General features: G+C 40.8%; 2 protein-coding genes across 2 annotated transcripts in view; both read right to left on the reverse strand.

The window, feature by feature from the left end:
- Positions 1-1,263: 1,263 nt before the first annotated feature.
- gpc5a (glypican 5a) overlaps positions 1,264-27,314 on the reverse strand; it is a gene marked incomplete at its 3' end in the record, with an annotated part of 130,920 nt that continues 104,869 nt past the window's right edge. Inside the window, exons 9-12 of the mRNA XM_083759190.1 lie at positions 10,570-10,717; positions 8,816-8,920; positions 1,518-1,531; positions 1,264-1,358 (exon numbers count right to left, since the gene is read on the reverse strand). Coding sequence (XP_083615316.1) covers positions 1,264-1,358; positions 1,518-1,531; positions 8,816-8,920; positions 10,570-10,717 — 362 coding nt within the window. The remainder of the gene's footprint in view (positions 1,359-1,517; positions 1,532-8,815; positions 8,921-10,569; positions 10,718-27,314) is intronic.
- tpp2 (tripeptidyl peptidase 2) overlaps positions 2,804-27,314 on the reverse strand; it is a 301,990-nt gene continuing 277,479 nt past the window's right edge. The window contains exon 30 of the transcript XR_014568945.1: positions 2,804-2,817. The gene's annotated coding sequence lies outside the window, so the exon portion shown is untranslated. The remainder of the gene's footprint in view (positions 2,818-27,314) is intronic.

Here is a 27,314-nt window from a genome sequence, read left to right on the forward strand (position 1 = left end):
GGTGACACGGGGAGAACATGCAAACTCCACACAGAAAGGCCCTTTCACCAACCCCGCCTCGGGACTCACTTTTGTCCTCCTTGACCTAAACAAATGGATCTTACCCTGCGCCCTGCTTACGTAGGAGCTTGTTTGGCCTGCCACACCACTGATGATTATTTTTTTCATAAACATTACTATTCACACAGGGTAATATGTTGATGCTGGTGTCAAAACCTTTCAGGAAAGTTATTCTCCTTATTAAGAAGGGTTAACAGGGATCTGTTACAGTAAATAAATAAACATGATGTAATAAAACTTTAAATAGGTATGCTGCAGTCCCGTAAAGAAAGAGAATACATTACATGAAAAGTAAAACTTGGTCAAACATGAATGGCAGAGATGCTACTTATTACTTTTTAATACACCATACCTACTGTAATATGAGTGGCACCACCAGAAACTCCCATGTGATTTACAAGAACAGCTAACATGTTTGTAGATGGGTTGGAGAAACATACAGTATGTGACTGATATATTTTTCATGTTCTACAACACTGTTAAAATATAATGAATAATGAAAATCGATACGGGCAAAAGAAGAAAACTAAGATTATGTTCATCTCGTTGTGCTTGGGACATAACATCAGGGAGGCTTTTCCCGTTCTTTTCTTCTCATAATCTTAATATAGCCTACTGTACATTTCTATTAAGTTACACCTGATGCCATGTTTCAGTTGATACCTATAGAACGTATCAACTGAAACATGGCATCAGGTGTAACTTAATAGTCCCGCCCCCTACCAGGCCCAGGAAATGATTCTCCGTTCATTTTCCTCATAGACATTTCAAAAAATATTTTTTTAAAGACCTTTTAAGCCTCGTACAAAGCCAACCCGAAACACATTGTTTCGGGCCGAACAAATAATTAGAAAGAAGAAAAGAACGGCGGGTTGCAACACTTTTTGTTGTTTTTCTTCTTTGTAATTATTTGTTTGGTCCAAAATATTGTGTTTGTTGTCATGATTTGTCACGACTCGAGTTGGCTTTGTCCGCGGCGTAACCGTCTTTAAATAAATACTTTGAGAAATGTCTATGGGAAAAATGCATTAGGAATAATTTCCTGGGCCTGGCGTCGTCATGAAAGGGGGCGGGACTGCGACGCTCTATACCTCCAAGACTTTAGATTGCGCACCTCAAGTTAAGCATGATTTAAAATGTGTCGTACAACGATGATTCAAGCTAATATAGCCCATACGGAGTTGTGAGGGAAGAGAGTGACAGTCAAAGAAGAGAGATTGTGGGAGGAGGTGGGCGATGGTTATTGGAAAACACAGTGCTGCCGTCTCGTCTGATAATCTGAAGGCAGTGGGTGGGCACTGGGCAGACAGACAAAAGAACAATATTGATAGTACAGTTTTCCTCTGTCTTGTGTGGACAAGAAAAGAAAAACACATTCACCACACTAAGCACAAGGGAATAGGAAGGCAAAGAACTCACCCCTGTTATGTTCAGAGGGGGACAGGTTTATAGGTTACATGTCGCTACTCTCCTAGAGGCAAGAGAGACAACAAAGGGATATAGGCATCATACAAAGACAATTCAGATACTGTACATCTTTAAATATTAGCAATATGGACGTTGGTCACACTGCTTGAAATCATGCTTTCATTTCATATTATATTCACAATGCACAAAAACCACACTCCCCACTAATTCATAGACATTTTCTCAATGTTTGTAGCATACATTGTCAAGAAAAGAACAGAGAAAAATAACATACGAAAAAATTATCTACAGTATGCGGTCCATGTCAAGGATAATAGGTAGCCTACTTTTCAAATGAATCTGCACAGATCAGTTGAAATATAACAAATACTCATCTTATGAGAATGGTACCGCAGTATGGCTATATCAGTTGGTCCGTTCACTCATTCATTTGTCCATGCCCATCCATTTAACTCCAAAACATAATATTTTCAAAATATTAGGCCTGGATTTCCATGAAATTGTCTGTGCAACTTCATTCTCCATAAAGGATGTGCCGTTTTGGTGTCCCCATGGGGTCATCATCTCAATCAGCTCAATATCCCTGTGGTTAGAGTGTCGATCCCTGGCCGAATCATACCAATTAAAGCCTACAATGCCTCCCTGCTTCAAACTCAGCATCAAGAGTTGAACTGGGGTACAGTATGGGGTCCCATACTGCAGGGGTCTGCAACCTTTTTCCACATGAAGTGCCCCGTTTTCATTTTCGTGATAGTCAGTGCGCCATACAGTATATAATTATGACACCACATAAAAATACACATAACCGTAGAAATATCTTTCCCCAGCCCACCTACAGTATATGTCCCAGAGTTCCTCCCCAGTCATGAGTTAGAAGTTTGAATGAATGTACAATTATGTGCAGGATGTAATTTGTATATATGTCAGTGGACTTATTTGAACTGACTAAACTTTTTTTTTTAATTATTTAATTTTAAAAGAGAAAAAAAGTTCTCTGTCTCACTCTTATGCCAGTGTGCCAGTGATAACCCTCCCCTGTGCCTAAGGTTGCCTACCCCACTGTAGTGTACTACTAGGGTAGCGCCATGTCAGGGAGTGCACTTGTACATCAGAGTACCCAAGGCATAATTGTATATGGTCTTTCTTCTAGTGCCAACAATAGGTAAAACATTTCCCCTTGCACACAAGATATCTCAGAATCTACAGGGTGGATTCTGATTTCCATGAAGCTGAGAGCATCCTCATGTGCCCTGAAGGATGAACCCTAACCATTTGAGTGACCATCATCATTTCCTGTAGTCTAGCTCCACCCTCAGGCAAAAATGTAATCTCGGATAAAGACAGAATTACACACATCTCTCACTGAGAGATTACTAGTATTTCTGAACAGAATAGCATGTTTGGCGCAACACTCTCCCTGGCAGCCGCCTTGCCACCACCAGCACTGATTGATTCACAATTAGCATACTCCCACAGATGAGAAGGAAGACACTTTTGTTCTACTTGACCAAGCACTTGGCTTAAACAAATTGAATCCCCCCCCCCTGCTCATGTACGAGTTTGTACTTTAACAAACTGAATTTACCCCCTGCTCATGTACGAGTTTGTACTGTCACACCCAGGAGGGGTCTCTCATCACACCACTGATGAGGATTATTTTAGAACAAACATTACCATTCACACCATGTGACCGACGGCTGCAATTCGAAACTGGCCCCCGTAAAATCTGAATCCCCCACCCACTCCTTTTCCCCCTCACTGTATATGTTTTTCCCCCTTTTTACCTCCTCTATGGTGGTTTCCTGTTTTTGGCTATATAGAAGTGTATATTCGTCTCTAAATGTTTTGATGAATTGAAAATGGTGGGCCCTCTTGTAAACAAGTGTATAATTCTGCAAACTGTTAATAAACATTATGAATGGCACATTGTCTGGCTTGAGTGACGTCTGTCTATTGTTAATATGATCCTGGGCAAACATTGTTTTGATTTTCATTTCTCGGGCAAAAAAGTTTGGGAACCACTGCTGTATATTAAGACTCTTCTGGCTGTGAGTGAAAACAGTGTGCGGGTGCACAACTCAAAATCTGATTAGGGCTTCCTAAATTCCTATAGGTCTACCCGAATGCCCAAATGTCAGCTTTTGCATGCAATATATTGACTGCTTGCCATGAAAGTTCACACAAAACTTCAATGATAACCATTTAGATTTTGGTGATGTCATGACCTGTTCTCTAGTCTAGCACACTGCTAAAATTGTTTGATGGGGAAAGTCACTGCCTTAGCTTATTTTAGGGCTGCCTAATCTATTGAATAATGGGGACCAAATGTGTAGTTGCTATTGATTGAAATTTGCAGAATTACAGTACATTTCAAGCACAAACTTACTTAAAGCATTACACTTACGTACAAATAGACACTTCTATAAAATCAAAGAACAGAACAGGAATTCATCATAATGGAGGTAAAAAGGGAAAATAAACATATACAGTGAGGGGAAAAAGGGGTGGGTGCATGGTGGGGGGGGGGGGGATTGAGATTTTATGGGGGACAGTTTCGAATTGCAGCCATCTGTAGGTGCCCTTTGAGAGCGGTTTTGAAGGTGTCAAGGGATCCGCATGTCTTAATGACTGTTGGTAGGGCGTTCCACATGTTGGTGGCATAGGAGCGAAATGTTTGTGCCGAATCTGGGTTGTACATGGTTTTTTGCACTCCCTCTGGTGGTGGAATAATTGATAGATAATTGATTAAATTTTCATATAAATGATAACGTTTTATTAAATTAACTAGAAAAAGTGCCCTTCTGGGCACAGGTCTCCACCAGGTTATCCACAGATCCGTGCAGTTAGAGGTAAACTTTTGGGCCAGTTATAGCGCCACCTTGAGGCTGAGTTGAAATTGTTCATGTGGCATTTCGTCCTCGGCCTAGTGGGAATGTGCGTGCACAATTTCAGGGAAATCACGCGATGTGTTCATGATTTGCAGCATTTTGTTTGAAACTGAGCACTCCTGTGAACTTTGGAAGCCAATCTTAACCAATCAGGATGGAGTCTGAGAAATCTGAAAGACCCGTTTCGTTGAATGGCTCTAGAGAGACTGTGTACTAATTTGCGTGATGTTTGGACAAAATCTGTAGGTGTACTGTGAAAAAACTTGTTTTGCACAAAGCGGCCTCCTGGTGGCGCTATAACAGGCCGTTCTGGAAAGTTTGGGGCAGAGGTTCATGGTTGGCATCCAGGGAGTGTGTGTGCAAAATTTGGCATCGACCGGGTTAACGGTGGCTGAGATTAGCTGGTCACGGACGGACGGACGGACGGACGGACACACGGACGGACGGACGGAGTGCAAAACATACTCTCCCCATGCCTTCGGCTGGTGGAGACAATTATGTATAATTGCATACATACACCATAACTTCAAACACCAGAAGAATGCTGTGCATATGCATGCACAAGTGATGGTAAACAAGGTAAAATGATTTATTGTCGTGAGAGAGACACCAAAGATAAATTAGGCTTAAACGTTAGCCATTGTTCAAGGTCATGGTAATAATTTGGAGTGGGCGCCATAACCCTCCATGAGGACGTGAAATTAATGTTGTTATGCACAACTTTATGCGGCTCTCAGCAATATTCTCCATGGAGATCCCTTGGGCCCCTAAGTATGCAGAGATAAAATACCACAAATGCCTAGCAGTTGAAGCTATCCAAGGTTTCACCTCGGGTGGGTCTCACACAATGGATCCACTGTGAGGCCAGGGCATCTGCATTGTGAGCGATTGCATCACATCCATTCAAACTGAACACCAGCATACAGTAACACATCGGACAATATAAGAGCTGCTCAATATTATATCACCTGTGTTAAATATATTTAAAGTCTGCTACTTCACCACACAGTAAATTTGCTCTATTGCAATATATTTCCAAAGGAGTTTAGCCCGCAACCAAAACAAAAAAAATATCCTTTACGGATTTTGACCTGAGATCAGATTCTAAAAATGTCTTCTAAATCCTGACAGATTTCTGAAAAATATGTTTCTGTCAGTCGTTCTTCGATTTTTCAAAAATAGTAGACCTACAAGCTCGTAGCGCGCCACTCGGTGGCGCACTATGAGCTTGTAGATCTGCTATTTTTCAATAGCTAAAGCATAACCAAAAATGGGTTCCCGCCCAGAATGGGTTAAGGTATGTTCGGTTACAGTCAGGGTAATTGTGGTTAAGGCTAATGTATGTTACAGTTACAGTACATTATTGTATAATAGCAAAAATAGCATATCAACATGCTCATAGCATGTCCAATCACAACCCATTGTGAACTTTTAGATCTGCTATTTTTGTTAATTTTAGCAACTGTGAAATGTTTTATTACTAATGTTGATGTTTTGAAACCTTTTCGAAAATTCCCCAAATAGGAATGCCTGCAGGGTTAATATCGTTAAGGTTATATTTTGTTGGTTAATAGGTTAAGGTTACGGTTTAGGGTAAATTACTTCAGTTACGGTTATAGGTTTTATAGTAATGTCAAAATACTGCCTGCTTCAGTTTGCATTTGATTTGTACGTATGTGAATTCAGTTACAGTAGCTTTCATTAAAGGACCACTTTTCAACTTCTCTTCCTATAATTGGTCCTAACTAATGGACCACCATTTTTTCCTACTCAGTCTGTGTCTCATAGGAAGGCTGTGGGCAGTTCAGAAACCCGTCCACCAGTGACATCATCGATGGTGAATACAAGCTAATAGAAAACGGCAGGCTTTCTTTTCCTGAAAAGTTGCAATGCAAAAGTTGAAGCCATCGTTCTCACGATAATAACAATCGAAATATATTTTAAAAAACTCTTGTTTAAAAAAAAATATGCCTAATGATGATGTCACTGGTGGACGGGTGTCCGAACTGCCCAAAGCCCTCCTATGAGACACAGGGCTGTATTTTGCGTGTCTTACGTACCAGGTCTTATTACTTAACTTAAGACCTGGAGGCGTGATCAATGCCATTTGGCTATTCTGAGTGGCCAAAGAGCATTGACCATGCCTCCAGATCTTAAGTTAAGTAATAAGACCTGGTAGTAATAAGACCTGGTATTTAAGACACACAAAATACAGCCCACAGACTGAGTAGGAAAAATGGTGGTGTTTTATCATGAACAGTGGTCCTTTAACAGCTGTTAGGTCAGACTCATGGAATATGATGAGACTAATTTGTCTCCATTTGTTCTGAACACTAATATTTAATTATTATTTAATAAAAAACTGCCATTTAAACAACTCAAGCTATAGGTTGTTGTACTGCTGTGAGACCTGCAATACTAAGATGAATGAAATTATACTTAAAGAGGTCCTGAAGAATATATTTGAATACTTCAACCTAAAAGGTCAAAAATTATTCAAAAACAAATATATCCTTTCCATTCTGTTCTGTAATAAGTGAATATCGATGACTCATATCTGCTGATTTATTCTTTACTTTGCACGAGCAAAGCCAAGCAGGATGCCGGGGGACAGAAGGTCAAGGGTCCCCATAATCGTCAACATAACTGAAACCCACAGATATAGCCCCGTCGCCCCAGCTGTGTCAACCAGATCACCAAAACTGCCTTCTTCTTCTTCCATCCCTGTAAGAAATGCAGAAACACTCATTGATTTATGCCCTAACCCGGCCTAGATATACATATCAGTACAAAACTCTGCTGCCTATTATGTGCTCACCAGTAGGCTACCTGCTCCAGAGAAAACATCACACCCACCCTGGGCAAGACCTATACGCTGTAAAGACTATCATTAATTTGTTTGGGCGGAAGTTGCTGGATTTTAGCAGAAGTATCGCCCAAGGAAATGACGTTGATGCTTTACAAATCAGTTTACATTCTCTGCGAATGAAACAAGTGTTGTTATTGGTCGGAAAAATATCGCATCCGGGGGAAATACATCTGACGGATGTTCCGGAGAATACATCCACCAATAGCTTCCCTGCCTTACGTTGTGACCAGGCTTTTCTTTTCGCAGATAAGTAAGCCTGGGACCGAGGCTACATCACACTGTTGCCTCGGATTCTACAAAATGCCTTCTAAACCAGTAGTTCTTCCAATATTTAAAACAAATAAAATTAAATAAATAGCAGATGTCCCGAGACATTGCCAAAGCATTTCCGGGGGTCCCCGACCAAAAACGTTGAGAACCCCTGGGTTAAACACTTATTTTTTACTATTTTAGCTCACTGGTGGGGTTTTAGCAGTGAACACTCCGATTTCCAAGGCCAACTTGAACCTCTCTCTCCATACAGCCCAACGGTTACTTCACATACATCAGAGAACGAGCCTATAGGAGGTGAGAGAGACAATGGCTGGGTTTCCCAAACGTATATGGTGTAAGACTTGTAGTGCTGCACATGCTCAGTTGCTCCTCTAGGCTGCACACAGAAGCCTGTGTGAACATAGACATTTCGTGCATAGATGTGCCACGCAATGGTAGGCCTCAGGCCTGAGGCCTGGTATGGTAGGCCTCAGGGCATTCTGAAATTTAATGTCATAATATTTGGACTGCTGGACAGCTCACAGTAGGCTCTCTTTACTCTTAAAGGACAACTTCGTTTTTTTCAACCAAGGTTCATGTTTTAGGTTGTTATTATTAGTGAAAGTAAATGAGTGTTAATTTTTTTTCATTTGCTGCTTTCTTTAGTTTTAGGGATTTTAGCTCTTTTTGACAGGGGGGCGGGGGCATTCAAGCACGGGGCTAAATATGTATTGTTTTACAACATTTTATAGTGATTTATTTTTATTTACTATAGTTCTACTAGACCCCAAGAAATTACATCTGGCCACAAAAGATCACAGGATCTACTGAATGTGTCAAACTGACATATTGAGCCTATGACACAGTGTGGCTTCCCCCCAGTAGGCTACCTTCATATTCAGTTGATCCTGTGATCTTCTGTGGCCAGATGCAATTTCCTGAGGTCTATTAGGACTATAGTAAATTATAAAAAAGGAAATCGCCATAATATTTTGTAAAAAAACACATATTTAGCCCCATGCTCGAATTCCCCTGCCCCCCTGTCAAAACAGCTAAAATCCCTAAAACGAAGGGAAGCAGCAAATGAAAAAAAATGAACACTCATCTTTTACTTTCTCTAATAACAACCTAAAACATGAACCTTGGTTGAAAAAAACTAAAGTTGTCCTTTAAAAAAAATATATATATATACCGGTATATATATATATATATATATATATACACACACACACACAAAACCCAGCCATTTACTATCAAGTGTATTTTCACCAAGTAATAGGAGAGGGAATATTAACATCTCTTACCAGGTGCCTCTTACCACGCCAGCCTGTCTCGGGGGAGAGTCTCTGCAGACTGAGGGAGGACAGAGACTGGTATACTGAGTGGAGTGGGCGTGCAGGACTGCAGGTGGTGCTCATCAGTCCTGATTGAATAGGTAACAGGGAAAACACACCGCCCCTGTGCCACGTAGCCCAGCTGATAGCGCCTCACTCCGCCTCCCCTCGTCTCACTCTCCCCGAGGAGGGTTCTATGTGGCGCGCGGTCCCCTACCGAGAAGCCACTATATAATAATAATTATTATTATTGTTAGTTTGCCATTTTAGGCTGGAGCAATTGCGTGGTCATTTAAAACATCTTTACTTTGAAAAGTGTAACCTACCAGACACCCACGGAATTAAGGCTGAATGTGAATGATATAAAACAATACCTTATGTTCCCTTGCTTTGGTACAGTACGTGTAAGTCTCACACCTGCAATATGCAATAAGACTCAGGTCAGGTAGCAGGTGGAGGTTATTAGACCCCCCCCCCCTTTCTCTCACACACACACACACACACACACACACACACACACACACACACACACACACACACACACACACACACACACACACACACACACACACACACACACACACACACACACACACACACACACACACACACACACACACACACACAGCAGGACCTATCGCTTCCTATCCAGGCCTGTGAAGAGAAAGGAGGATTGAGTTTGAAAGACGATAATAGACTCCTGGGGAAACTAATCTATTTCTAAAGAAGAAGGGACTATGAATCCTCTCCCCTGGCTTCTCCCTCCTCTCACCCCTCCTCCACCACCATCTTTCTAAGGAGCAGCACTGCAAGTCAATATTGCTATTCAAACTTCCAATTACATGATCTCTGAACAGCCTGGTGGCTTAAGAGTTGAGAGAAAGGTTCCTTATGAGAGGAAAAAATGGTTTGGTGCAACAAGCATTTACACTTATAAGACCTTATAGGTTTTTCCACACTGTAACAACATTTCCTTTAAAAACTTGTATTTATAGATGGTACAGAAGGGAAATTAAAAGGAATTCGTGATAACACAACATTTTGAAAGAGTCCCCATTTTATCTCTGGTTGTACAACTGTTGCAATAATGTATAAAGGCTGTCGAGGCAAATTTTTTTTTGCTTTAAATTAACACAAAGTTATATATTTCAAACTACCCTAGTTTAAAGGAGAGCAGCCTACCACAATGAAGTACAGTGCAGTGTGCTAACCTATATTACCATGTATCTATGGATCAAATATATTACACATTGAAATACAATTAAATTAATGACATATTTTCTTTTACAACATAGTTATTCTCCAATGCCTTGAGTAAAGAAAGTTGATGGCAGTGGCAATATTAGTGAATGTCATTTACTGTAACAGAAAACCTTATTTATTCTTCTCAGCTATTGCATGTTCTCACATAATATGTATGTGTATATTATACACGTACAACTCTGGTTGCTAATTGTACAAAATGGACCCGTCTAGGGTCCTAAACACCCAGGATCTTTGTGTGTAGAAGCACAGTGTTTACCAGTAGATTACGGTTTTTATAGCTTTTCCACCAAGTTCACGTCTTATTGCTCGTCACCACCCTGTGTCCTTTCGGTCGTCCACTTAAAATTGGCACATGTCCATCCCTTGTGGCCCCCTCGTTTCTTTCTTTTCTGCTGTTTTTTTCCCCGCTGGTGGTTCTTTAAAAAGTCTCAAAGTCTGGAATGTGTCACGCCCGCCAGACGGATGGCTTTACAGCGCCAGGATCATGTGTAAACAAGTCAATATCACAGCCCAGCCGGCTCCCGTCAGTCTTACATGTGAGCTGGATCTGCCCTCCATGTCGGCGTCCTCCCCGTGCGGGTGATGGTGACGTCTGTGGTCGCTGCCCACATCTGGACTCACTGAGGAGAGAACGGAGACCAGAAGATCAGTAATACTAGGACACTCTAGAAAGGCAAACATCCTCAGTGCTCATTTATCCCTGAGAGTGTACAAATGTAACCAAATGGACCCGTTACCCTGTAACTTTGGGCGGGAACCCCTTTTGGTGCATTATGTTATGCTTTAGCTATTGAAAAATAGCAGATCTACAAGCTCATAGCGCGACACCGAGTGGCGCGCTACGAGCTTGTAGGTCTGCTATTTTTGAAGAATCGTGAAAAGTGACATGAAAGTGTTTGAGAACGACTGACATAGAAACATAGCTTTTTCAGAAAACCGTCAGGATGTAGAAGACATTTTTAGAATCTGATCTCAGGTCAGAATGGGTTAAAACTCCATTTAAATCATGTAATGATTAATTGAAATGTGTGAAATGTGCTTGGTTCTGGTGTCTGATATTGTCCTTCTAATGTGTGAGGGGGCCATGTTTTTATCAAATACTTTTTTTTACAATACAATAAAATTTGCATTTTAAATGTGATTATACTGCATTATAGACTTGACTTCACTTTAAGTAAAGTGTGTCTCCATCTCACAGGACCAAAGTAAAGACTTTAGGGTCTGTCATCAGCATTGCTTTTCAAAGCAATAGGCACAGGGTTTTTTTAATGCCGGTTTTCTCCGCAGTCCAAACCATTCAATGAATTTAGATTTCCCCAGGTATATCGGTAGGCGGAAATCTCCAGTCAGATGGGGTCTCTCAATTTACTATAGAATTAGAGGGGCACACATGAATGGAAAACAAATGAATGTCTGCTGGATTTTTAAGAAACTTTTTTCTTGCTTTCTATTTCTGTGTGGTTTTAATAACAACCCAACTATTATCAAGAAAAGGGTAGTTTAGTTTCAAGCCACATTTGTCTGTTGCAAGAATCCCTTATTAATGGTTGTTTATATGCTTAACATTACATACCTTCTTATGCCAATATTAAACGTGCCAACAGGGTAAAACATCATTTGTTGTGATTATGCCACTCTGAAGCACTGTTAGTTGTTCAGAATAAAACGATAAATCAACTCCAGTTCTTGTGCAATAATAACACTTCAAAAGCTTTTCTTTTCATCAATAAAAGACAATGTAGCTTGTCTTTTTTAGAGGAGCTGTAATAATGTGAGTCCGTGCCAGCTGTAAAGATGGCTATGACAAGGAGGACAGCTCTAATAGATCAGCCAATTCATATTTCTGAGTACTGTATGCTGGGTTTTTGCCCAGAACCGTTTTTGTTTTCGGAAAGCTAAATCAGGTGAAGAGGAGCCACCTGAGACCTGTTCTGTTCTCAAACACAAGCAGACACGTTGCTGTGCTGCAGATACAATCCCCATTCAATTACATTCTGGGGCACGGAGAAATAACAATCAATTACATTTATTTGTAAAATAAATAAATGCAAATAGGCTATTTAAATAAATTTGCTAATTAGATTTTTTGCGGGTATACACCACTTTTTACAGCAATAGCCTACATCCACAGTTTAGCAGATTACTTGTGCAAGGCAGTATTTCTTTGTAAATGTGAGTCTGAAACAGCAGGGCAATATTATTCCAGTGATCACATAGGCCTATGTCACGTGTCTGATCTGTCAGATCTAACCTACCGTATGTCACGTGTAGATCTAACACATGTGCTCTTAAAATACAAACAGAATCATTGACGTTAAGAGCTTTATGTAGGAACAGTAGGAATAAAAGGGTAAATATGCCAGAATATTTTTTTTGTAAGTTTGACAGTCTGGTGTTTCCACTTAAAGGGATTGTGACATTAAAAAAAAAGTTTTGGAATTGTTCTTATTTTTTTTAGGTTTTCTAAGCTCAATTGCACCCAAAAAACCTGAACTTTTAACATTCAGTAGACTTTCTGTGGTCTGGGGTTTTCTGGCTCAAACAGGTGCTCTGATTTGCCGGCAGTTTGTGATGTAAGAGCCTGCAAATCCCATATATGTCAATGGGATTTGCCAGCAGATGTCACTGTTTTCACTGTCTTGCCTGTTTTCATTGTAGCTCAAAAGGCTTCCAAACCCCAAAGAAAACTCCAGACCACAGGAAATCCACTGAATGTTCAAAGTTCAGGATTTTGGGGTGTAATTGAGGTCATAAAACCTAAAAGAAAAACGAAAAATAAAAATAAATTAAAATGAATGTCATAAAACCTTTAAGGAGTTCCATAACATCATTGTGATGAACAGATAAAACACTGCACATGCTAAATAGATACACATTTTGCTTTCGTGATACATGCATCTGCGTCAATCCCTCGTGGCTAAAGCCGAAACAGTGCAGCCTGCATGTCTGTTTACGGATTTAATTTGCTTGCTGTAATTAAGGCTAAAGTATGTCAGATGTCGATCTCGCCCTATCCCATATAAAACCTGCATTCATCCCGTTTGTGTAATTACAGAGAAAACCAGGATCAATGAAATCTAATTTAAGGTAGGAGCATTATTCTAAAGTGCATCTCTGCATGGAGCCAGAAGAATGATAAAGTGCCTTTGGTTCTCTCCTGAATGGACGCCACAGTGAGAGAGTGTTGTCCTGAATCCCATCCTCTGTTACATCCTCAGAGCAGTCAATACTGGACCCTGACCGCCACTCACTCATTCTCAGGTTGCACAGAGAGCCCGCATACAAATCAGCTGGTGAGCAACCATTCAAAACACCAGAAGAGATAAACCCAGTTTGTTTTTTTATTTCATATTTTCCTTTTCTTTAACCCATTTAGGCCTGACGTCGAAATCCTTTACAATGTTCCATATCAGTGGTTGTCAATATTTCATGTCATGGACCCCCAGAATTATCTGTATTTGGCTGTCGACCCCCATCTGAAAATATGTTGTTTCAGGGACTCTCCCGGAAGCAACGATTTGAGTAAAACGTTCTGAAAGAATATATATTCAAAGATTTGTGCCACATTTTCACGATTTTTCAAAAGCTCGTAGCGCCACTCGGCGCTACAAGCTCGGTGTGAGCTTGTAGATCTGCTATTTTTCAATAGCTAAATTATAACAATGTTTAAAACACCAAAAAAGGGGTTCCAACCCAAAATGGATTAACCATGTAAGCCCTTATGTACATCACTATGTGGCGAATAGCTAAAAATAGCCAATGTACAAGATATAGAATCTGTGATGTGTTTAAAAAAAATATATATTTATTTTTTTCACATTTTGGAGAACATAATTTTTCTAAACTATTGCCTATAATGACATGTCCAAAATAGGGTTGCTATAGTCGCTAAGTTGTAAGGTGTTTAAAAGGCTGCTATTGTATTGTGAAACAGTCATTTCCATAAACTTGGCAGCGAGTGGAGGCTGTACCGTAGTGATATACAGTACATCCGGGGAGAGGAAAACAACACACAACAGCCTCTGAGATTGCAACAGTGAACTCCTGTCTGTGGCAAATTGAAAGCTTCTCAGAAGAAATCCAATAATACGAAACTGCAATTGCTTGGCAACATAACTGGTACCGGTAATTATTTTTGACAATAATGGCCATAAGCACAGGGAGTACATTTAATTCCAGTGATAAAAGTTGCCCCAAGCACCTCATCTGTAGCAGTGGGAGAAAAGTGAACACATGTTGAGGAACATGAAATTCTGTCATTGTCAACCAACAGGAGCTCATATATCTCTTCTGGGTCAATTGTCGGTAAACGCAAGGTCATGCAGCCTTTAAATCGCTGTGTTCTTGAATACATGCTGCCTATGGATGGATGGAAGAGTTTACGGGGTGACCTGCCTTTGGCTCCGTGTGTATGAAAGCGTGAGTAATCCCTTTTAGTCCCTACACAGCTTGATTGAATACTGTTCTACATACGATGGAGTAGCCAAATGTGATGGGAGGGTTATCTGTTCTACATACGATGGAGTAGCCAAATGTGATGGGAGGGTTATCTGTTCTACATACGATGGAGTAGCCAAATGTGATGGGAGGGTTATCTGTTCTACATACGATGGAGTAGCCAAATGTGATGGGAGGGTTATCTGTTCTACATACGATGGAGTAGCCAAATGTGATGGGAGGGTTATCTGTTCTACATACGATGGAGTAGCCAAATGTGATGGGAGGGTTATCTGTTCTACATACGATGGAGTAGCCAAATGTGATGGGAGGGTTATCTGTTCTACATACGATGGAGTAGCTGCACATGTGATGGGAGGGTTATCTGTTCTACATACGATGGAGTAGCCAAATGTGATGGGAGGGTTATATCTGTTCTACATACGATGGAGTAGCCAAATGTGATGGGAGGGTTATCTGTTCTACATACGATGGAGTAGCTGCACATGTGATGGGAGGGTTATATGTTCACGAAAATAAACGAGAGGTGAGCGGGTGGTATACGGTGTGCTTAGCAGTATCATGCCGTCTAATTACAATACAGTCACACCACTTCAAACTGTTCACACAATAATATGCACAAATCTTCATAAACAACGACCGGCCAGCCGAAAAAGGGAAATGATAAAAACATGAAATATTATGTCAAACAGCAGGCCATCAGTGTCTTTCAATGCAACACATTCCCCAAGGCATCATGTATGTTTACACATTTCAAGTAATCAGCTCATATTATTAAAAAATAAAAAAAATAGATATTTTCCTTGAGTCATACATCAAAGACAGTTTTAAACACAACAGAGATGGATCTGCTGATTAGCATGAAACCCCTGCAACCACGTTTTGCACCCCCCAAAAAATTGAGAAATAAATAATAAAAAAGGAAATTATATTTGCATAATGATTGAAGGTTTTGAGTTTGCACAGTTCCCTCTTATTAACCTTCCATTAACCTTTTGATTAACATAGGCAGCTCTGAGCATTACTCCCTGGGATCACACACACCACCAGGCTTGGCCTAAATTCATCAAACCATCAGTGGAATCGTTTATGGGTGATTAGGCTGCTGATCGCTCACTGCCTTGCATGAAGGCGGCCATTTACTGCAAGTTGCAAGGTTACGAGAACAACAAGCGCTTTCACTGGAGCCTGCATGTGTTTTACTACAGAAACAAAGGTGTGCGATGATGAGAGTCGCTGGTGATGAGTGGCTAATCACAATGACAGGAATTGCATTATTAGGAATTGAGATAATTTAAAAGAATTTCAATGTAGAATTAACACACAATGTATTGTATATTACTCTGTCTCTACTTCACAAAAATACAAACATACAGAGTTTGTGTTTGTAGACTTTGATATGCCGTCGTATAATTCTGTTTTGAAATAACATAAGGCAGGCAATTAGTTTAGAGATGTACAAATCACCTGTCAGATCATTGTTGGAAATTTACTTTGAGTTTTAACCTTTTTGTTTTCTAAACTGAATTGAATAGTTGTGTGTTATTTTAATTCATGGTGATTCAAGTGTTAGAAATAACTTGTATAAATGTATTTTTTTATGTCTATTCAATATTCAAAACTCCTACCCGTACAGTGACACTGATCAAAGGACCAAGGATCAAAGGAATGTGGCTGTCAGAGCGCCGAAGGAGGACACGGACAAAACAAACAAAAGTAAAATAATAATACAACGAATGTAAGAATTGGGAGCAGCTGCTCAAAATGATACTGAAACCACTACCTTCTGCCTTCTTACACATTCTCAATCGCTGCTAAAGATGAAGATCATCCTTTCAGAGGTTTAACATAACTGCCATTCAACCTGTGCTTTTAACTTATTTTTTTATCTCATCTATAATTTGAATTTCTTATTTTACATCCAGTATTATTATCGGATTGTATATTGGCAGTCATTGTGGAGCAAGTCGCAACAACATTGTTGCACTACGTATCTGTATGAGTCAGTGTCAAATAAACCCTTGATTCTTGATTCTAGAGCTTGAAAATACGTTTACAAGATATGGGACTGGCACCTGTACACCACAATACTACGTCTACAAGATATAGGACTGACACCTGTACACCACAATACGTCTACAAGATATGGGACTGACACCTGTACACCACAATACATCTACAAGATATGAGACTGACACCTGTACACCACAATACTACGTTTACAAGATATGAGACTGACACCTGTACACCACAATACTACGTTTACAAGATATGAGACTGACACCTGTACACCACAATACTACGTCTACAAGATATAGGACTGACACCTGTACACCACAATACTACGTCTACAAGATATAGGACTGACACCTGTACACCACAATACATCTACAAGATATGGGACTGACACCTGTACACCACAATACGTCTACAAGATATAGGACTGGCACCTGTACACCACAATACGTCTACAATATATGAGACTGACACCTGTACACCACAATACTACGTCTACAAGATATAGGACTGGCAGCTGTACACCACAATACTACGTCTACAAGATATAGGACTGGCACCTGTACACCACAATATGTCTACAAGATATGAGACTGACACCTGTACACCACAATACTACGTTTACAAGATATATGACTGACACCTGTACACCACAATACTACATCTACAAGATATAGGACTGGCACCTGTACACCACAATACTACGTCTACAAGATATAGGACTGACACCTGTACACCACAATACTACGTCTACAAGATATATGACTGGCACCTGTACACCACAATACGTCTACAAGATATGAGACTGGCACCTGTACACCACAATACTAGGTCTACAAGATATAGGACTGACACCTGTACACCACAATACTACGTCTACAAGATATAGGACTGGCACCTGTACACCACAATACGTCTACAAGATATAGGACTGGCAGCTGTACACCACAATACGTCTACAAGATATAGGACTGGCACCTGTACACCACAATACTACGTCTACAAGATATAGGACTGGCACCTGTACACCACAATACTACGTCTACAAGATATAGGACTGACACCTGTACACCACAATACTACGTCTACAAGATATGAGACTGACACCTGTTCACCACAATACATCTACAAGATATAGGACTGACACCTGTACACCACAATACATCTACAAGATATGAGACTGACACCTGTACACCACAATACATCTACAAGATATAGGACTGACACCTGTACACCACAATACGTCTACAAGATATATGACTGGCACCTGTACACCAACATACGTCTACAAGATATGGGACTGACACCTGTACACCACAATACTGTACATCTACAAGATACTGTATATGACTGGCACCTGTACACCACAATACTGTACGTCTACAAGATATATGACACCTGTACACCACAATACTACGTCTACAAGATATAGGACTGGCACCTGTACACCACAATACTACGTCTACAAGATATAGGACTGACACCTGTACACCACAATACATCTACAAGATATGGGACTGACACCTGTACACCACAATACATCTACAAGATATGGGACTGACACCTGTACACCACAATACGTCTACAAGATATAGGACTGGCACCTGTACACCACAATACGTCTACAAGATATGAGACTGACACCTGTACACCACAATACGTCTACAAGATATAGGACTGACACCTGTACACCACAATACGTCTACAAGATATGAGACTGACACCTGTACACCACAATACGTCAGTATGATAAACACTCTACGTGTCTATGTGTTGTTTAGGGCAGTGGTTCCCAAAGTGGGGTCCGGGGACCCCCAGGGGTCCTTGAGGCAGTTCCAGGGGGTCCCCAGCTAAATGATAGTTTGTAACAAAATGTGCCCTTATGGGTCTGTATCTCTGAGAGTGTACAAATGGAACCAAATGGGCCCTTATGGGACTGTAACTCTGAGTGTCCAAATGGAACCAAACCAAGTGTACACTTGTGTACACTAAATTAAAATGATTTTACAATACAAATTGGGGTCTGCATACAAATGCCATTAAATGGGGGTCCTTCAAATTAAAATGGTTGAGAATCACTGCGAGAGCCGTAGAAATGTTCTCTTATGGGGGTCCCTGGCATATCTTTTCAAATGAGGGGTCCGTGGGCTAATTAGTGTCAATTTGGAGGTCCTTGACGTGAAAAGGCTTGGGAACCACTGGTTTAGAGGTGGTTGTTGTGGCTGAATGTTGACATAGTGTATTTTCTTTGTAGTCTTCAGTGCATTTTATGTTCGGTGAGCATGCAGTCTTGAAGCATTCTTTTTAACGTGGGTGAAAATGTCAGCTGTAATATATGACAATGAAAGTGTACCGTCTACATAATGTTTCATGAAGTAAAAACAGAAGGTAATTTCAGGACACAAACAATACATTATGTCTAGAGTTGCACTTTAACCATATATTATGTATTCCTGCATTCCTTGCTATTCAAATTCTGAGACATCTGGTAAGATTTATGCAATGCTGGACTGTTTGAGTTTAACAAGAATGACAACAACAAATCGCTTCTACTGCTCCACATTGGCAATAAACATTATAAATGGCCTATTTCAAGCTTTCAGGTATATAGATAGTTGCAGCACTGAATCCATGCATGATTCATATAGGGTATCAAAACAGTATTCATGGGGAAAGGAAGATATGCGGTTGTTAAATCTTCTGTTTTTTTATTTTAGAAGCATAACACCTTCTAAATGTAAATACATTACTAACAACTGTTGGGCTATATTCAGAACAGGTTAGTTGCAATTCCCTTGCTTGGCCTATAGGTGAGTGTAAATTAAACTCTGAAGACTTATTTTATAGGTCAGAGTCAGGGCCAAATTAGCCATTGGGCCAGTGGGGCCGTGGCCCAGGGGCCACGTCTCGGCTCTTGGCTCTCAGGGCCCCTTAGGGGAAATTGGACCGCACTGTACTGGGATTGAGGCCCTGAAAAGGGCTCCTGGGGAGCTTCATTGGCCATTGTTTTTGTTAAATTTAGGTCATAAATTTGATTAAAACACAAAAATTCTGCACGCATGCCATGCGCGCTATGGGGCCCCATAGAAAATGTACCGGCCCAGGGGCCCTCGTGGGGGGTTAATCCGTCCCTGGTCAGAGTAAAGGTTGATAAACCAAATAAAAAAAGCATCCTTGTCCTGACCAATGGTGAAGCATTTCTATAGTGTTGTAATTGTAACTGGACTGGCAGTATAATTATGCATGCTTGCATTTGAACATTTCAATTTTGCTAAGCATAAACCACATGCCAAAACAGACAATTTCTGAATTCATATGCAATGCCACTGAGACGGTATTCTTCACAACCTTCAACAAAGCATCACATAGAATGTATGCTATTGAATGTGTGTGTGTGTGTGTGTGTGTGTGTGTGTGTGTGTGTGTGTGTGTGTGTGTGTGTGTGTGTGTGTGTGTGTGTGTGTGTGTACACACTCTCCTCTGAGAAACAGACCGAGTAGAAATAATTGGTACCCTATCATCAGCGACCAATTAGATGAAGATAGAAATGGACGTAGTCGTCCTTTAAAATATTAAAAGATGTTTAGCGTCCAGCTGCATACTGTGCATGAGCACCTCCCCCCCCCCCCCCCCCCCCGAGGACAACCATCTAATGGCTTGACCTATTCGTCCAGTTCAGCCAGGCTCTGCCTGAGCTTGATTCATTCTGTGATCCATTAAGTGGCTTTATTTCTCAGCAGGGAGAGAGTCCCCCCTCTGGCTTTCCATCTGTGGATTAGGGGAATCCCTTAGACATCTTCAAAAGGAATGCAAACTGGAACAGTGATGTTGACTTTATCACAGGCATAAATTGAGGCTGAAAGACATTAATTACATTCACAGTATGCGTCTCATTCTTGGGAAGCTCTAACAGGAAGCAACACGATGAAGCAGTTCAGGTTGGCAAATACCGGTACTCTTGTTTCACCCGCATACAATCAAATATTGTATTTAATTATGATTTTATGCTAGTATTGGTTGTACTAGACTTCAATTGACTGGCAAGTATCACTCATCATTTGAAACATTTGACAGTAATTTCTGAATAACTATAAAGAACAATCCAAGCCCAAAACAAAACAAGCCAATCTGATAGTGATAGTTAACAGTGATTGAGTAGGCTATATATTCATAATTTATAATGTCCTTACATCGTATAACACCAATGATACACTGGAGGCACAGAAAGGCTTACTATGTAGCAGTATAGAGTAATGAATATTCATGTCTATTTAATGGTGTTTTTCATTATAAAACTGAACGCAACATAGTCTTTGATGTCACATCAACTGCCGTTTGTCTGCCATTTCATGAATTTACATTTCATCAACACTGACGCTCAGGATCCAGCACTTTTGTATACATACAACCTTTAATTGATACCAAGAATCGCAATTATCTGGGTTATTCGTATTCCCTCAGCTGAAAAGTTTACCGAGCTGTTTTCCGTCTGACATTTGTCACGTAAAACGATAGTTTTGCTCATGTGCATGGTGAGTATATGATTCAAACCCAAAGTCCCTGGGTTTAAAACAACGATGCTATAGTATATTGCAACAGTGATGAATTCGAGGAGATTGCAAGGTGGCCACATTAATCCCAGCTTCTCCACAGCAAGCAGAGACAAGGTGTGAACGTGCCGTGAAATGAAGTATGGAAGCTGGGCCAATGATATTTAATTAATGCTAGGCTTGACTGGAGGGCCTGGACTCATCTGCTGCAAGTCTCATCCAATATGCATGACTCACAAGCAGGCGTCTTGCCACAGCAAACGAACCACATCAATGTGAAGTGGTGTACACACACACACACACAGCCAGCACACACCGAGGAGGAAGCAAACATTCAAGGCTGTTCAAATGAACACAGAGGTAATAGCTGAAAGCTTCCACCAGCCTTGTCAAATGAACTCAGCACTAATAAATAAGTCCTGGCTCATCTGAGGTTTGTTGTTTATTTGAATCGTCTTGCACAAGAATGAAGCTTCTTAGATAAAACTTGAAATATCTACAAAAACAAAATGATGCAAAAGCTGCTTTTGGAGTTCGCTGCATTTTCCATGGAGCATATTGTTTGTTTATTTGTATTATTATTATTTCAGATTATTATTTTTGACATTGATTTATGATTGTTTTGGTTTTTTTCCGCTTTAGGGGTTTGAGCATTTTTAAGCCTTTACTTTACTTGATAGTATCAGTTGCGAGAGACAGCTAATGTGGACAGAGAGACACACAGAAAACATTTTCCCCCCACGTGGTACAGTATATGCTCCAACCATGCGGCTATTGTCACACCTATGCTTTATTATATTTTAAACACATGAATCCTAGGAGATGAAAAAAGCACATCTAAGCTTGCAACACAATGAGCATGTATTGCAAATGGACTATTTCCGGTAAAGAGATGTGGTGTAGAGGGGGGATAAGGGGACCAAGAATAAACCCATGGGGGACCAAGTAAACAAAGTATAGTTTTAAGTGGTTAATAGTGTAAAGTAGTCATGTCTTTGTTTACTTTTCTATACACATACTTGATGCCTTGGAGAGCAATACCGCACAGCAGCATATTCCCTCCAGAGATTATTCCCCTCGATGAATTCAGCAGGAGGGGGTAAGAAGGTGTAATTTCTCCTGCCCATGCCTCCTGTCAACCCCCCCCAACATTGGCCACGTTACATTATATAAATGGCTGCCTTTTCTCAGGAGTCCACAGCGGCGTTATTAAACTGCCTACCTGTGTTATGATGATAGATCTCTTCCAAACTTTGGACCCCCAGCAAACACAAGTTACCCATACATGCAGAACATAAAGAGATTGCTTGTGTGGACAACCGGTTCACGAAATGAAATCAGGCTCCGTACAGCTGACTGGGTCCCCAGTCCCCACATGGTCACATTCAGCACGGGTGTTATGATGGCAAAGGTGAAACAGAGTGAAATATTACATAGAAATATCATACCTCAGCCGACAGCCTGATTGCCTTTTTTTGTTTTTGTTTGCAATGATAAATTGAAGACGGTTTCGTAAGAATGAAAAAATAAATTGTTGGTTGGTAATAATTGGAAAGTGCAAGTGTCTTTAAGCTTGTAACTAAGAATCCACCTGACACAGAATATCGTCTGGGGTCGAATTAAATAGTACCAGTGTGCGAAGCCTTGCCTTTAACACCGTCTATGCTAAGGACGTGTGACCTATGTAATAAAACCGCAGGGTGCCTTCGACGTGCATCGAGGTGTCTTTAGATCCGTTTTAATGATGGCGGGATCACTATAATCCATTCGTTTAGTTTTTGCTTGGCCACGCCTTCAGCGATCCTAGACGTTTCATGCAATACTTTGTTTTCAAGAGTGTTGCTGCGCACAAATGTCGGTAGATTACAAATGAAATACAAAACAAAACGACCTATTCCATTTCTCCCCTTTCCCATTCCAAGTGCTTTTGTCTTAAATATAATGCCAGCGCTGCGCTAGCTATTCCAAAGCCATTTTCAGCAATGGTATTATAATGTTTTCAGTGAGTAGAGCTTGTTGAGCTGGTCATTTTCAAAGTAGCTCTCATGTCAAAAAAATAGTGGGCACCCCTGATGTACAGTATGGTTTGTGACCCCCTATTTTATGACCCCATAAACATACACTGCACAGTCTGCACACACATGCACAGTCTGCACACGTGTGTGCATGTGTGAGTGAGTGCAGATTCATGGTAAATACCATTGTTAAATTCATATGAACAGTAAACTCAGTGTTGTAATAGACACATGCTATTCAAAGGCCCAGCAGCAGCCACTGCCGTTCAAAGAATAGATCAGGCTTTAACAGGCTTTTAGCAGCTTGTTGACTGGTTACAAGATAACCCACTACTCATAGTCACAATCATGTCTGCTTGTCATCTGGCAGTCCTTGCTGACAGACCTATGGGTGGAGGCCGTGATAATGGATGGTTCTAATGGTCAAGCCAGGACCACACATTAGGGTCCCGGGTCGATTCTGAGTATTGCACACAGGAACTGCTGCCAGCAATCAATGCTCGACTAATGTGCGAAAAAGGAGTAAGTTGAATGTCAGTGTTGCTGATCAATAACTATTCATTTTCAGCAACCACATTTCCACAAATGGGACACTTAATATTGTGCGATTGGATAATTACCATGCCCAATTAAGGTCGTGTGACACTAAGCAATGGATGGTATATGGGAGCCATAGGCCGCAAGGTGCTAATGGAGACGCCTCGCCAGAGTCTGATCGACATTTTGGAGATGGATCTTGATGTCTGCAAACTGGACGCCAGCTAAACCTGCAGCAGTCAGATAATCCTCTCTCTAGCCGCCACAGCAGCAGATAATGGATGGGGCCATCCTCTCGGATTCTGCTCCTGGAGGAGTAACACACACAGCTCCAAAGGGAACAAGAGAAAGAGAGCTGTACAAACCACTACTACTATGATTGTACGTTTATATTCACTGCACTGCAGCTAGCTAGCCCGGCCGTCAGCTTTCTCAGCACATCGTTTCAACAAAATTCAATTTTGCTGTAGCTGAATTTCTAACCTAGTAATTGGTGCGTACATTGTTGACATTCTTAATAAATTATTTATTGATTTATATTTCATGTGTTGGGGGGAGCATACTAAAGATTTATAGCCCCACTAGCAGTCGGCGGGGCTCTAAGGATGGTTTTTGGCGTCAGTTGGTATGTTGGTCTTTCGGTCTGTCCGTCCATCTGTCTGCCACTTTGGTCCCAAACAACGTGTTAAAAACTCCAGGCGGGATTGCCATGGGATTCGTTTATGCACGTTTATGCTCCACAGAGGATGGAGTGTGATTTTTATGACCTACTGATCTTGATGTTTGGATATGTACTAGCCTATGTTCATGCCTATATATTATTATTAAAGGTTTATATTTTGTATATTGTGTATTTTGCCCTGCTACTAAAAGAAATTAGGAATTAGGACTGTTCACCACATCAGGACATTAGGAAATTAGTGACATTTACGATTAGTATTGAAGTGTAATTTTATTTCTGCCTCTTGGCCAGTTCCCACTTGTAAAATAGATGCAGTCTCAATGTGTTTTTACTGGTTAAATAAAAAATATATAAAAAAAAAACGTTGCCCGTACGCCAAAATGTCCAGCTTTCTGGGTTTGTGTAAACACAAACATTGAAGACAAAAGCGAAGACGGAAAAGTGAGGACGCAAATTGTGATTGGCCAGAATGAGCTGATGTCTGATGATGTATGATGAATGATAAGAGTGCCCCCTCACTTCACACAGAGAGTGACCTTTAATTTTACAATTGTATTTTTATTTCACACGGTTTTTTGATGTTCTAAGGATGCCAATTTCTTTCGAGTTCAAACCAATTTGGTCTGTTTTGGGTGTGAAGATCAGCAAAGCCTCAGGGGGTCACAGGTGGAGCGTCATGTCTCTATCCCAACATATATACATATAGGTCTCTATTCCAAACCAATTTATTTTAAGGACTGAAGGTCGACAGCAGAGATTATGTTGTCATCATCATCATTTTTCGACTGCGGTCGAGATCGTAGATTTCACAATAACACGCCAGACTTCCCGGTCCTTCATTGCCATCCCCAGTTCCTGCTTACTGATGCATGTGTCCCTAGCGATGACATCAGGGAACGACAGTTTTCAACCTCTGGTCTGCTTTGAGGCAGGACTCCAGAGTAGAAGGGAAGATATAACCTCATTGTCAGCTCTGTAGCAGTGGCCGGCAAACTGTGTTCTTCTGGATTGGACTAGTGAAGAAACACGGGGAAGGTTGCCAAATATTAGATCAGTCGATGGGTGGCTCTTCCAATTTGCGCTCTCATTAGAAGGCGGTGTAAGTGCCATCCAACCGTTTCTCTAGTTTCTTTGAAAGTGTCCATGTCTCGGAGCCATAGAGTAGAATCGGCTCAACGGTCGTCCTAAATATTTTTTACTTTTAACTAGTGGTGGGCATAGATTAATTTTTTTAATCTAGATTAATCTCACTGCAATTCTGGTGTTAATCTAGATTAAAATGGCTCATTTGAACTCTGCCGAAAGCATTGAAAATATGTGTGCGCTACCTAAATAATGACCAGAAGTAAATCCTTGAACGGGCCACGTGGCCCATTAGACCAGGAGCCCTATCATAATTGGTAATGAAAATATAATAATGTTCAATATGATGTACGTGTGTTATACATTGTTTATTCAGTTAAACACAAATAACCATAAACACGTTACCATACAGGCAATTTGAAACAGTGGGTGCAAGAACAACCCCCTTTTCTAGGATATGACATTAATTAAACTGTAAACCTAGAGGTGATGAAGAACTGTTTACAGTCAGTAGCTTTGTGACATGATTTGAGTCCAACCTCTACCTCTCCTTCTTCCACCAGTCACTCAGACACACCAGCTTGTTCACATTGTCTGGTGACAAACTAGATATTTTTTTCTGTACAATGTGGCCTGCTAAAGAGAACAGTCTCTCGCATGGGACAGTTGTGGCAGGAGTCCCCAAGTACTTCTGGGCAATGTGGGCCATCTTACCATAAACAGCAGTGTGCTCTGACCACCACTGACGGGCTTGCCACGGTTGCACTCCAACATTGTAGTTTGACGAACACTTTTCCCCGGAGCCATATTAGTGCTTGGCCCGCCGGCAGCTTCACTATCATCAACCAACGCAAAGGGATGCTTGTGCGTTAGGTGATACTTCAGACTTGAAGAACTCCTACAGTAAGCCATTTCTGCTTTGCACAGGGTGCAAACCACCTTGTTCTTGTCGAGGTTTCCATTGGGAAGCTTCTTCTAAAGAAATTTCCCCTGAAGCAAACCCGGGTTCACAGAGTCCTGCATGCTGAAGTTTGATGTGGCACGCCGCACTGTTCATTAATTTCACCCGTGTCCGGTTAGATTTGTTACCGCCCCGCTCTCAGAGTAATTTATTTCACCTTGTCCCTGTTAGGTTAGGACTTCTCCCTCCCACAGAGTAATTCCGCCAGGTAAAACTATCAAAGTGAAATTCCTAGTTTGCTCGCTTTATGCTGTCAATGCAGACCGAGCTCCCAGACCCAACTTTGAGAATAGATTAATGGCGATAATTTTTTTGACGCGCGATAATATTCCCGCGTTAACGCAGCACGTTAACGCAGATAACGGCCCAGCATTACTTTTAACATTATTATGTTTATGATTATGTTGTAGTGTGATGGAATAACATCTCAATCTCATTCCTCCTAATGGAGAAGGATCATCATGACCACCTTGCCATTCACCTCAAATGTGTATAAAAACGCCTACATTATTCAAACCTGCATGTGCTCCCCTAATATAAAACTATTTAGCAATAGCGTATACACTACATGAACAGCAACAGAAAACAAACTTGCATTATATTAACCCATTCTGGGTCGGGAACCCCTTTTGGTGTTTTAAACATTGTTATAATTTAGCTATTGAAAAATAGCAGATCTACAAGCTCATAGCGCGAGTGGCACGCTACAAGCTTGTAGGTCTGCTATTTTTGAAAAATCTTGAAAATGTGGCTCAAATCTTTGAATGTATATTCTTTCAGAGTGAACGTTTTTAACTAAAATCTTTGTTTCTGAGAGGTTTCCCGGAACAACATATTTTCAGATGGGGGTCGGTGGCCAATTACATATCATGTTTGGGGTCCTTGACATGAAATATTGAGCACCACTGATACAGA

The sequence above is a fragment of the Protomyctophum parallelum genome (genome assembly GCF_964188405.1).
Source record: "Protomyctophum parallelum genome assembly, chromosome: 2".
In the NCBI taxonomy this organism is placed as follows: domain Eukaryota; kingdom Metazoa; phylum Chordata; class Actinopteri; order Myctophiformes; family Myctophidae; genus Protomyctophum; species Protomyctophum parallelum.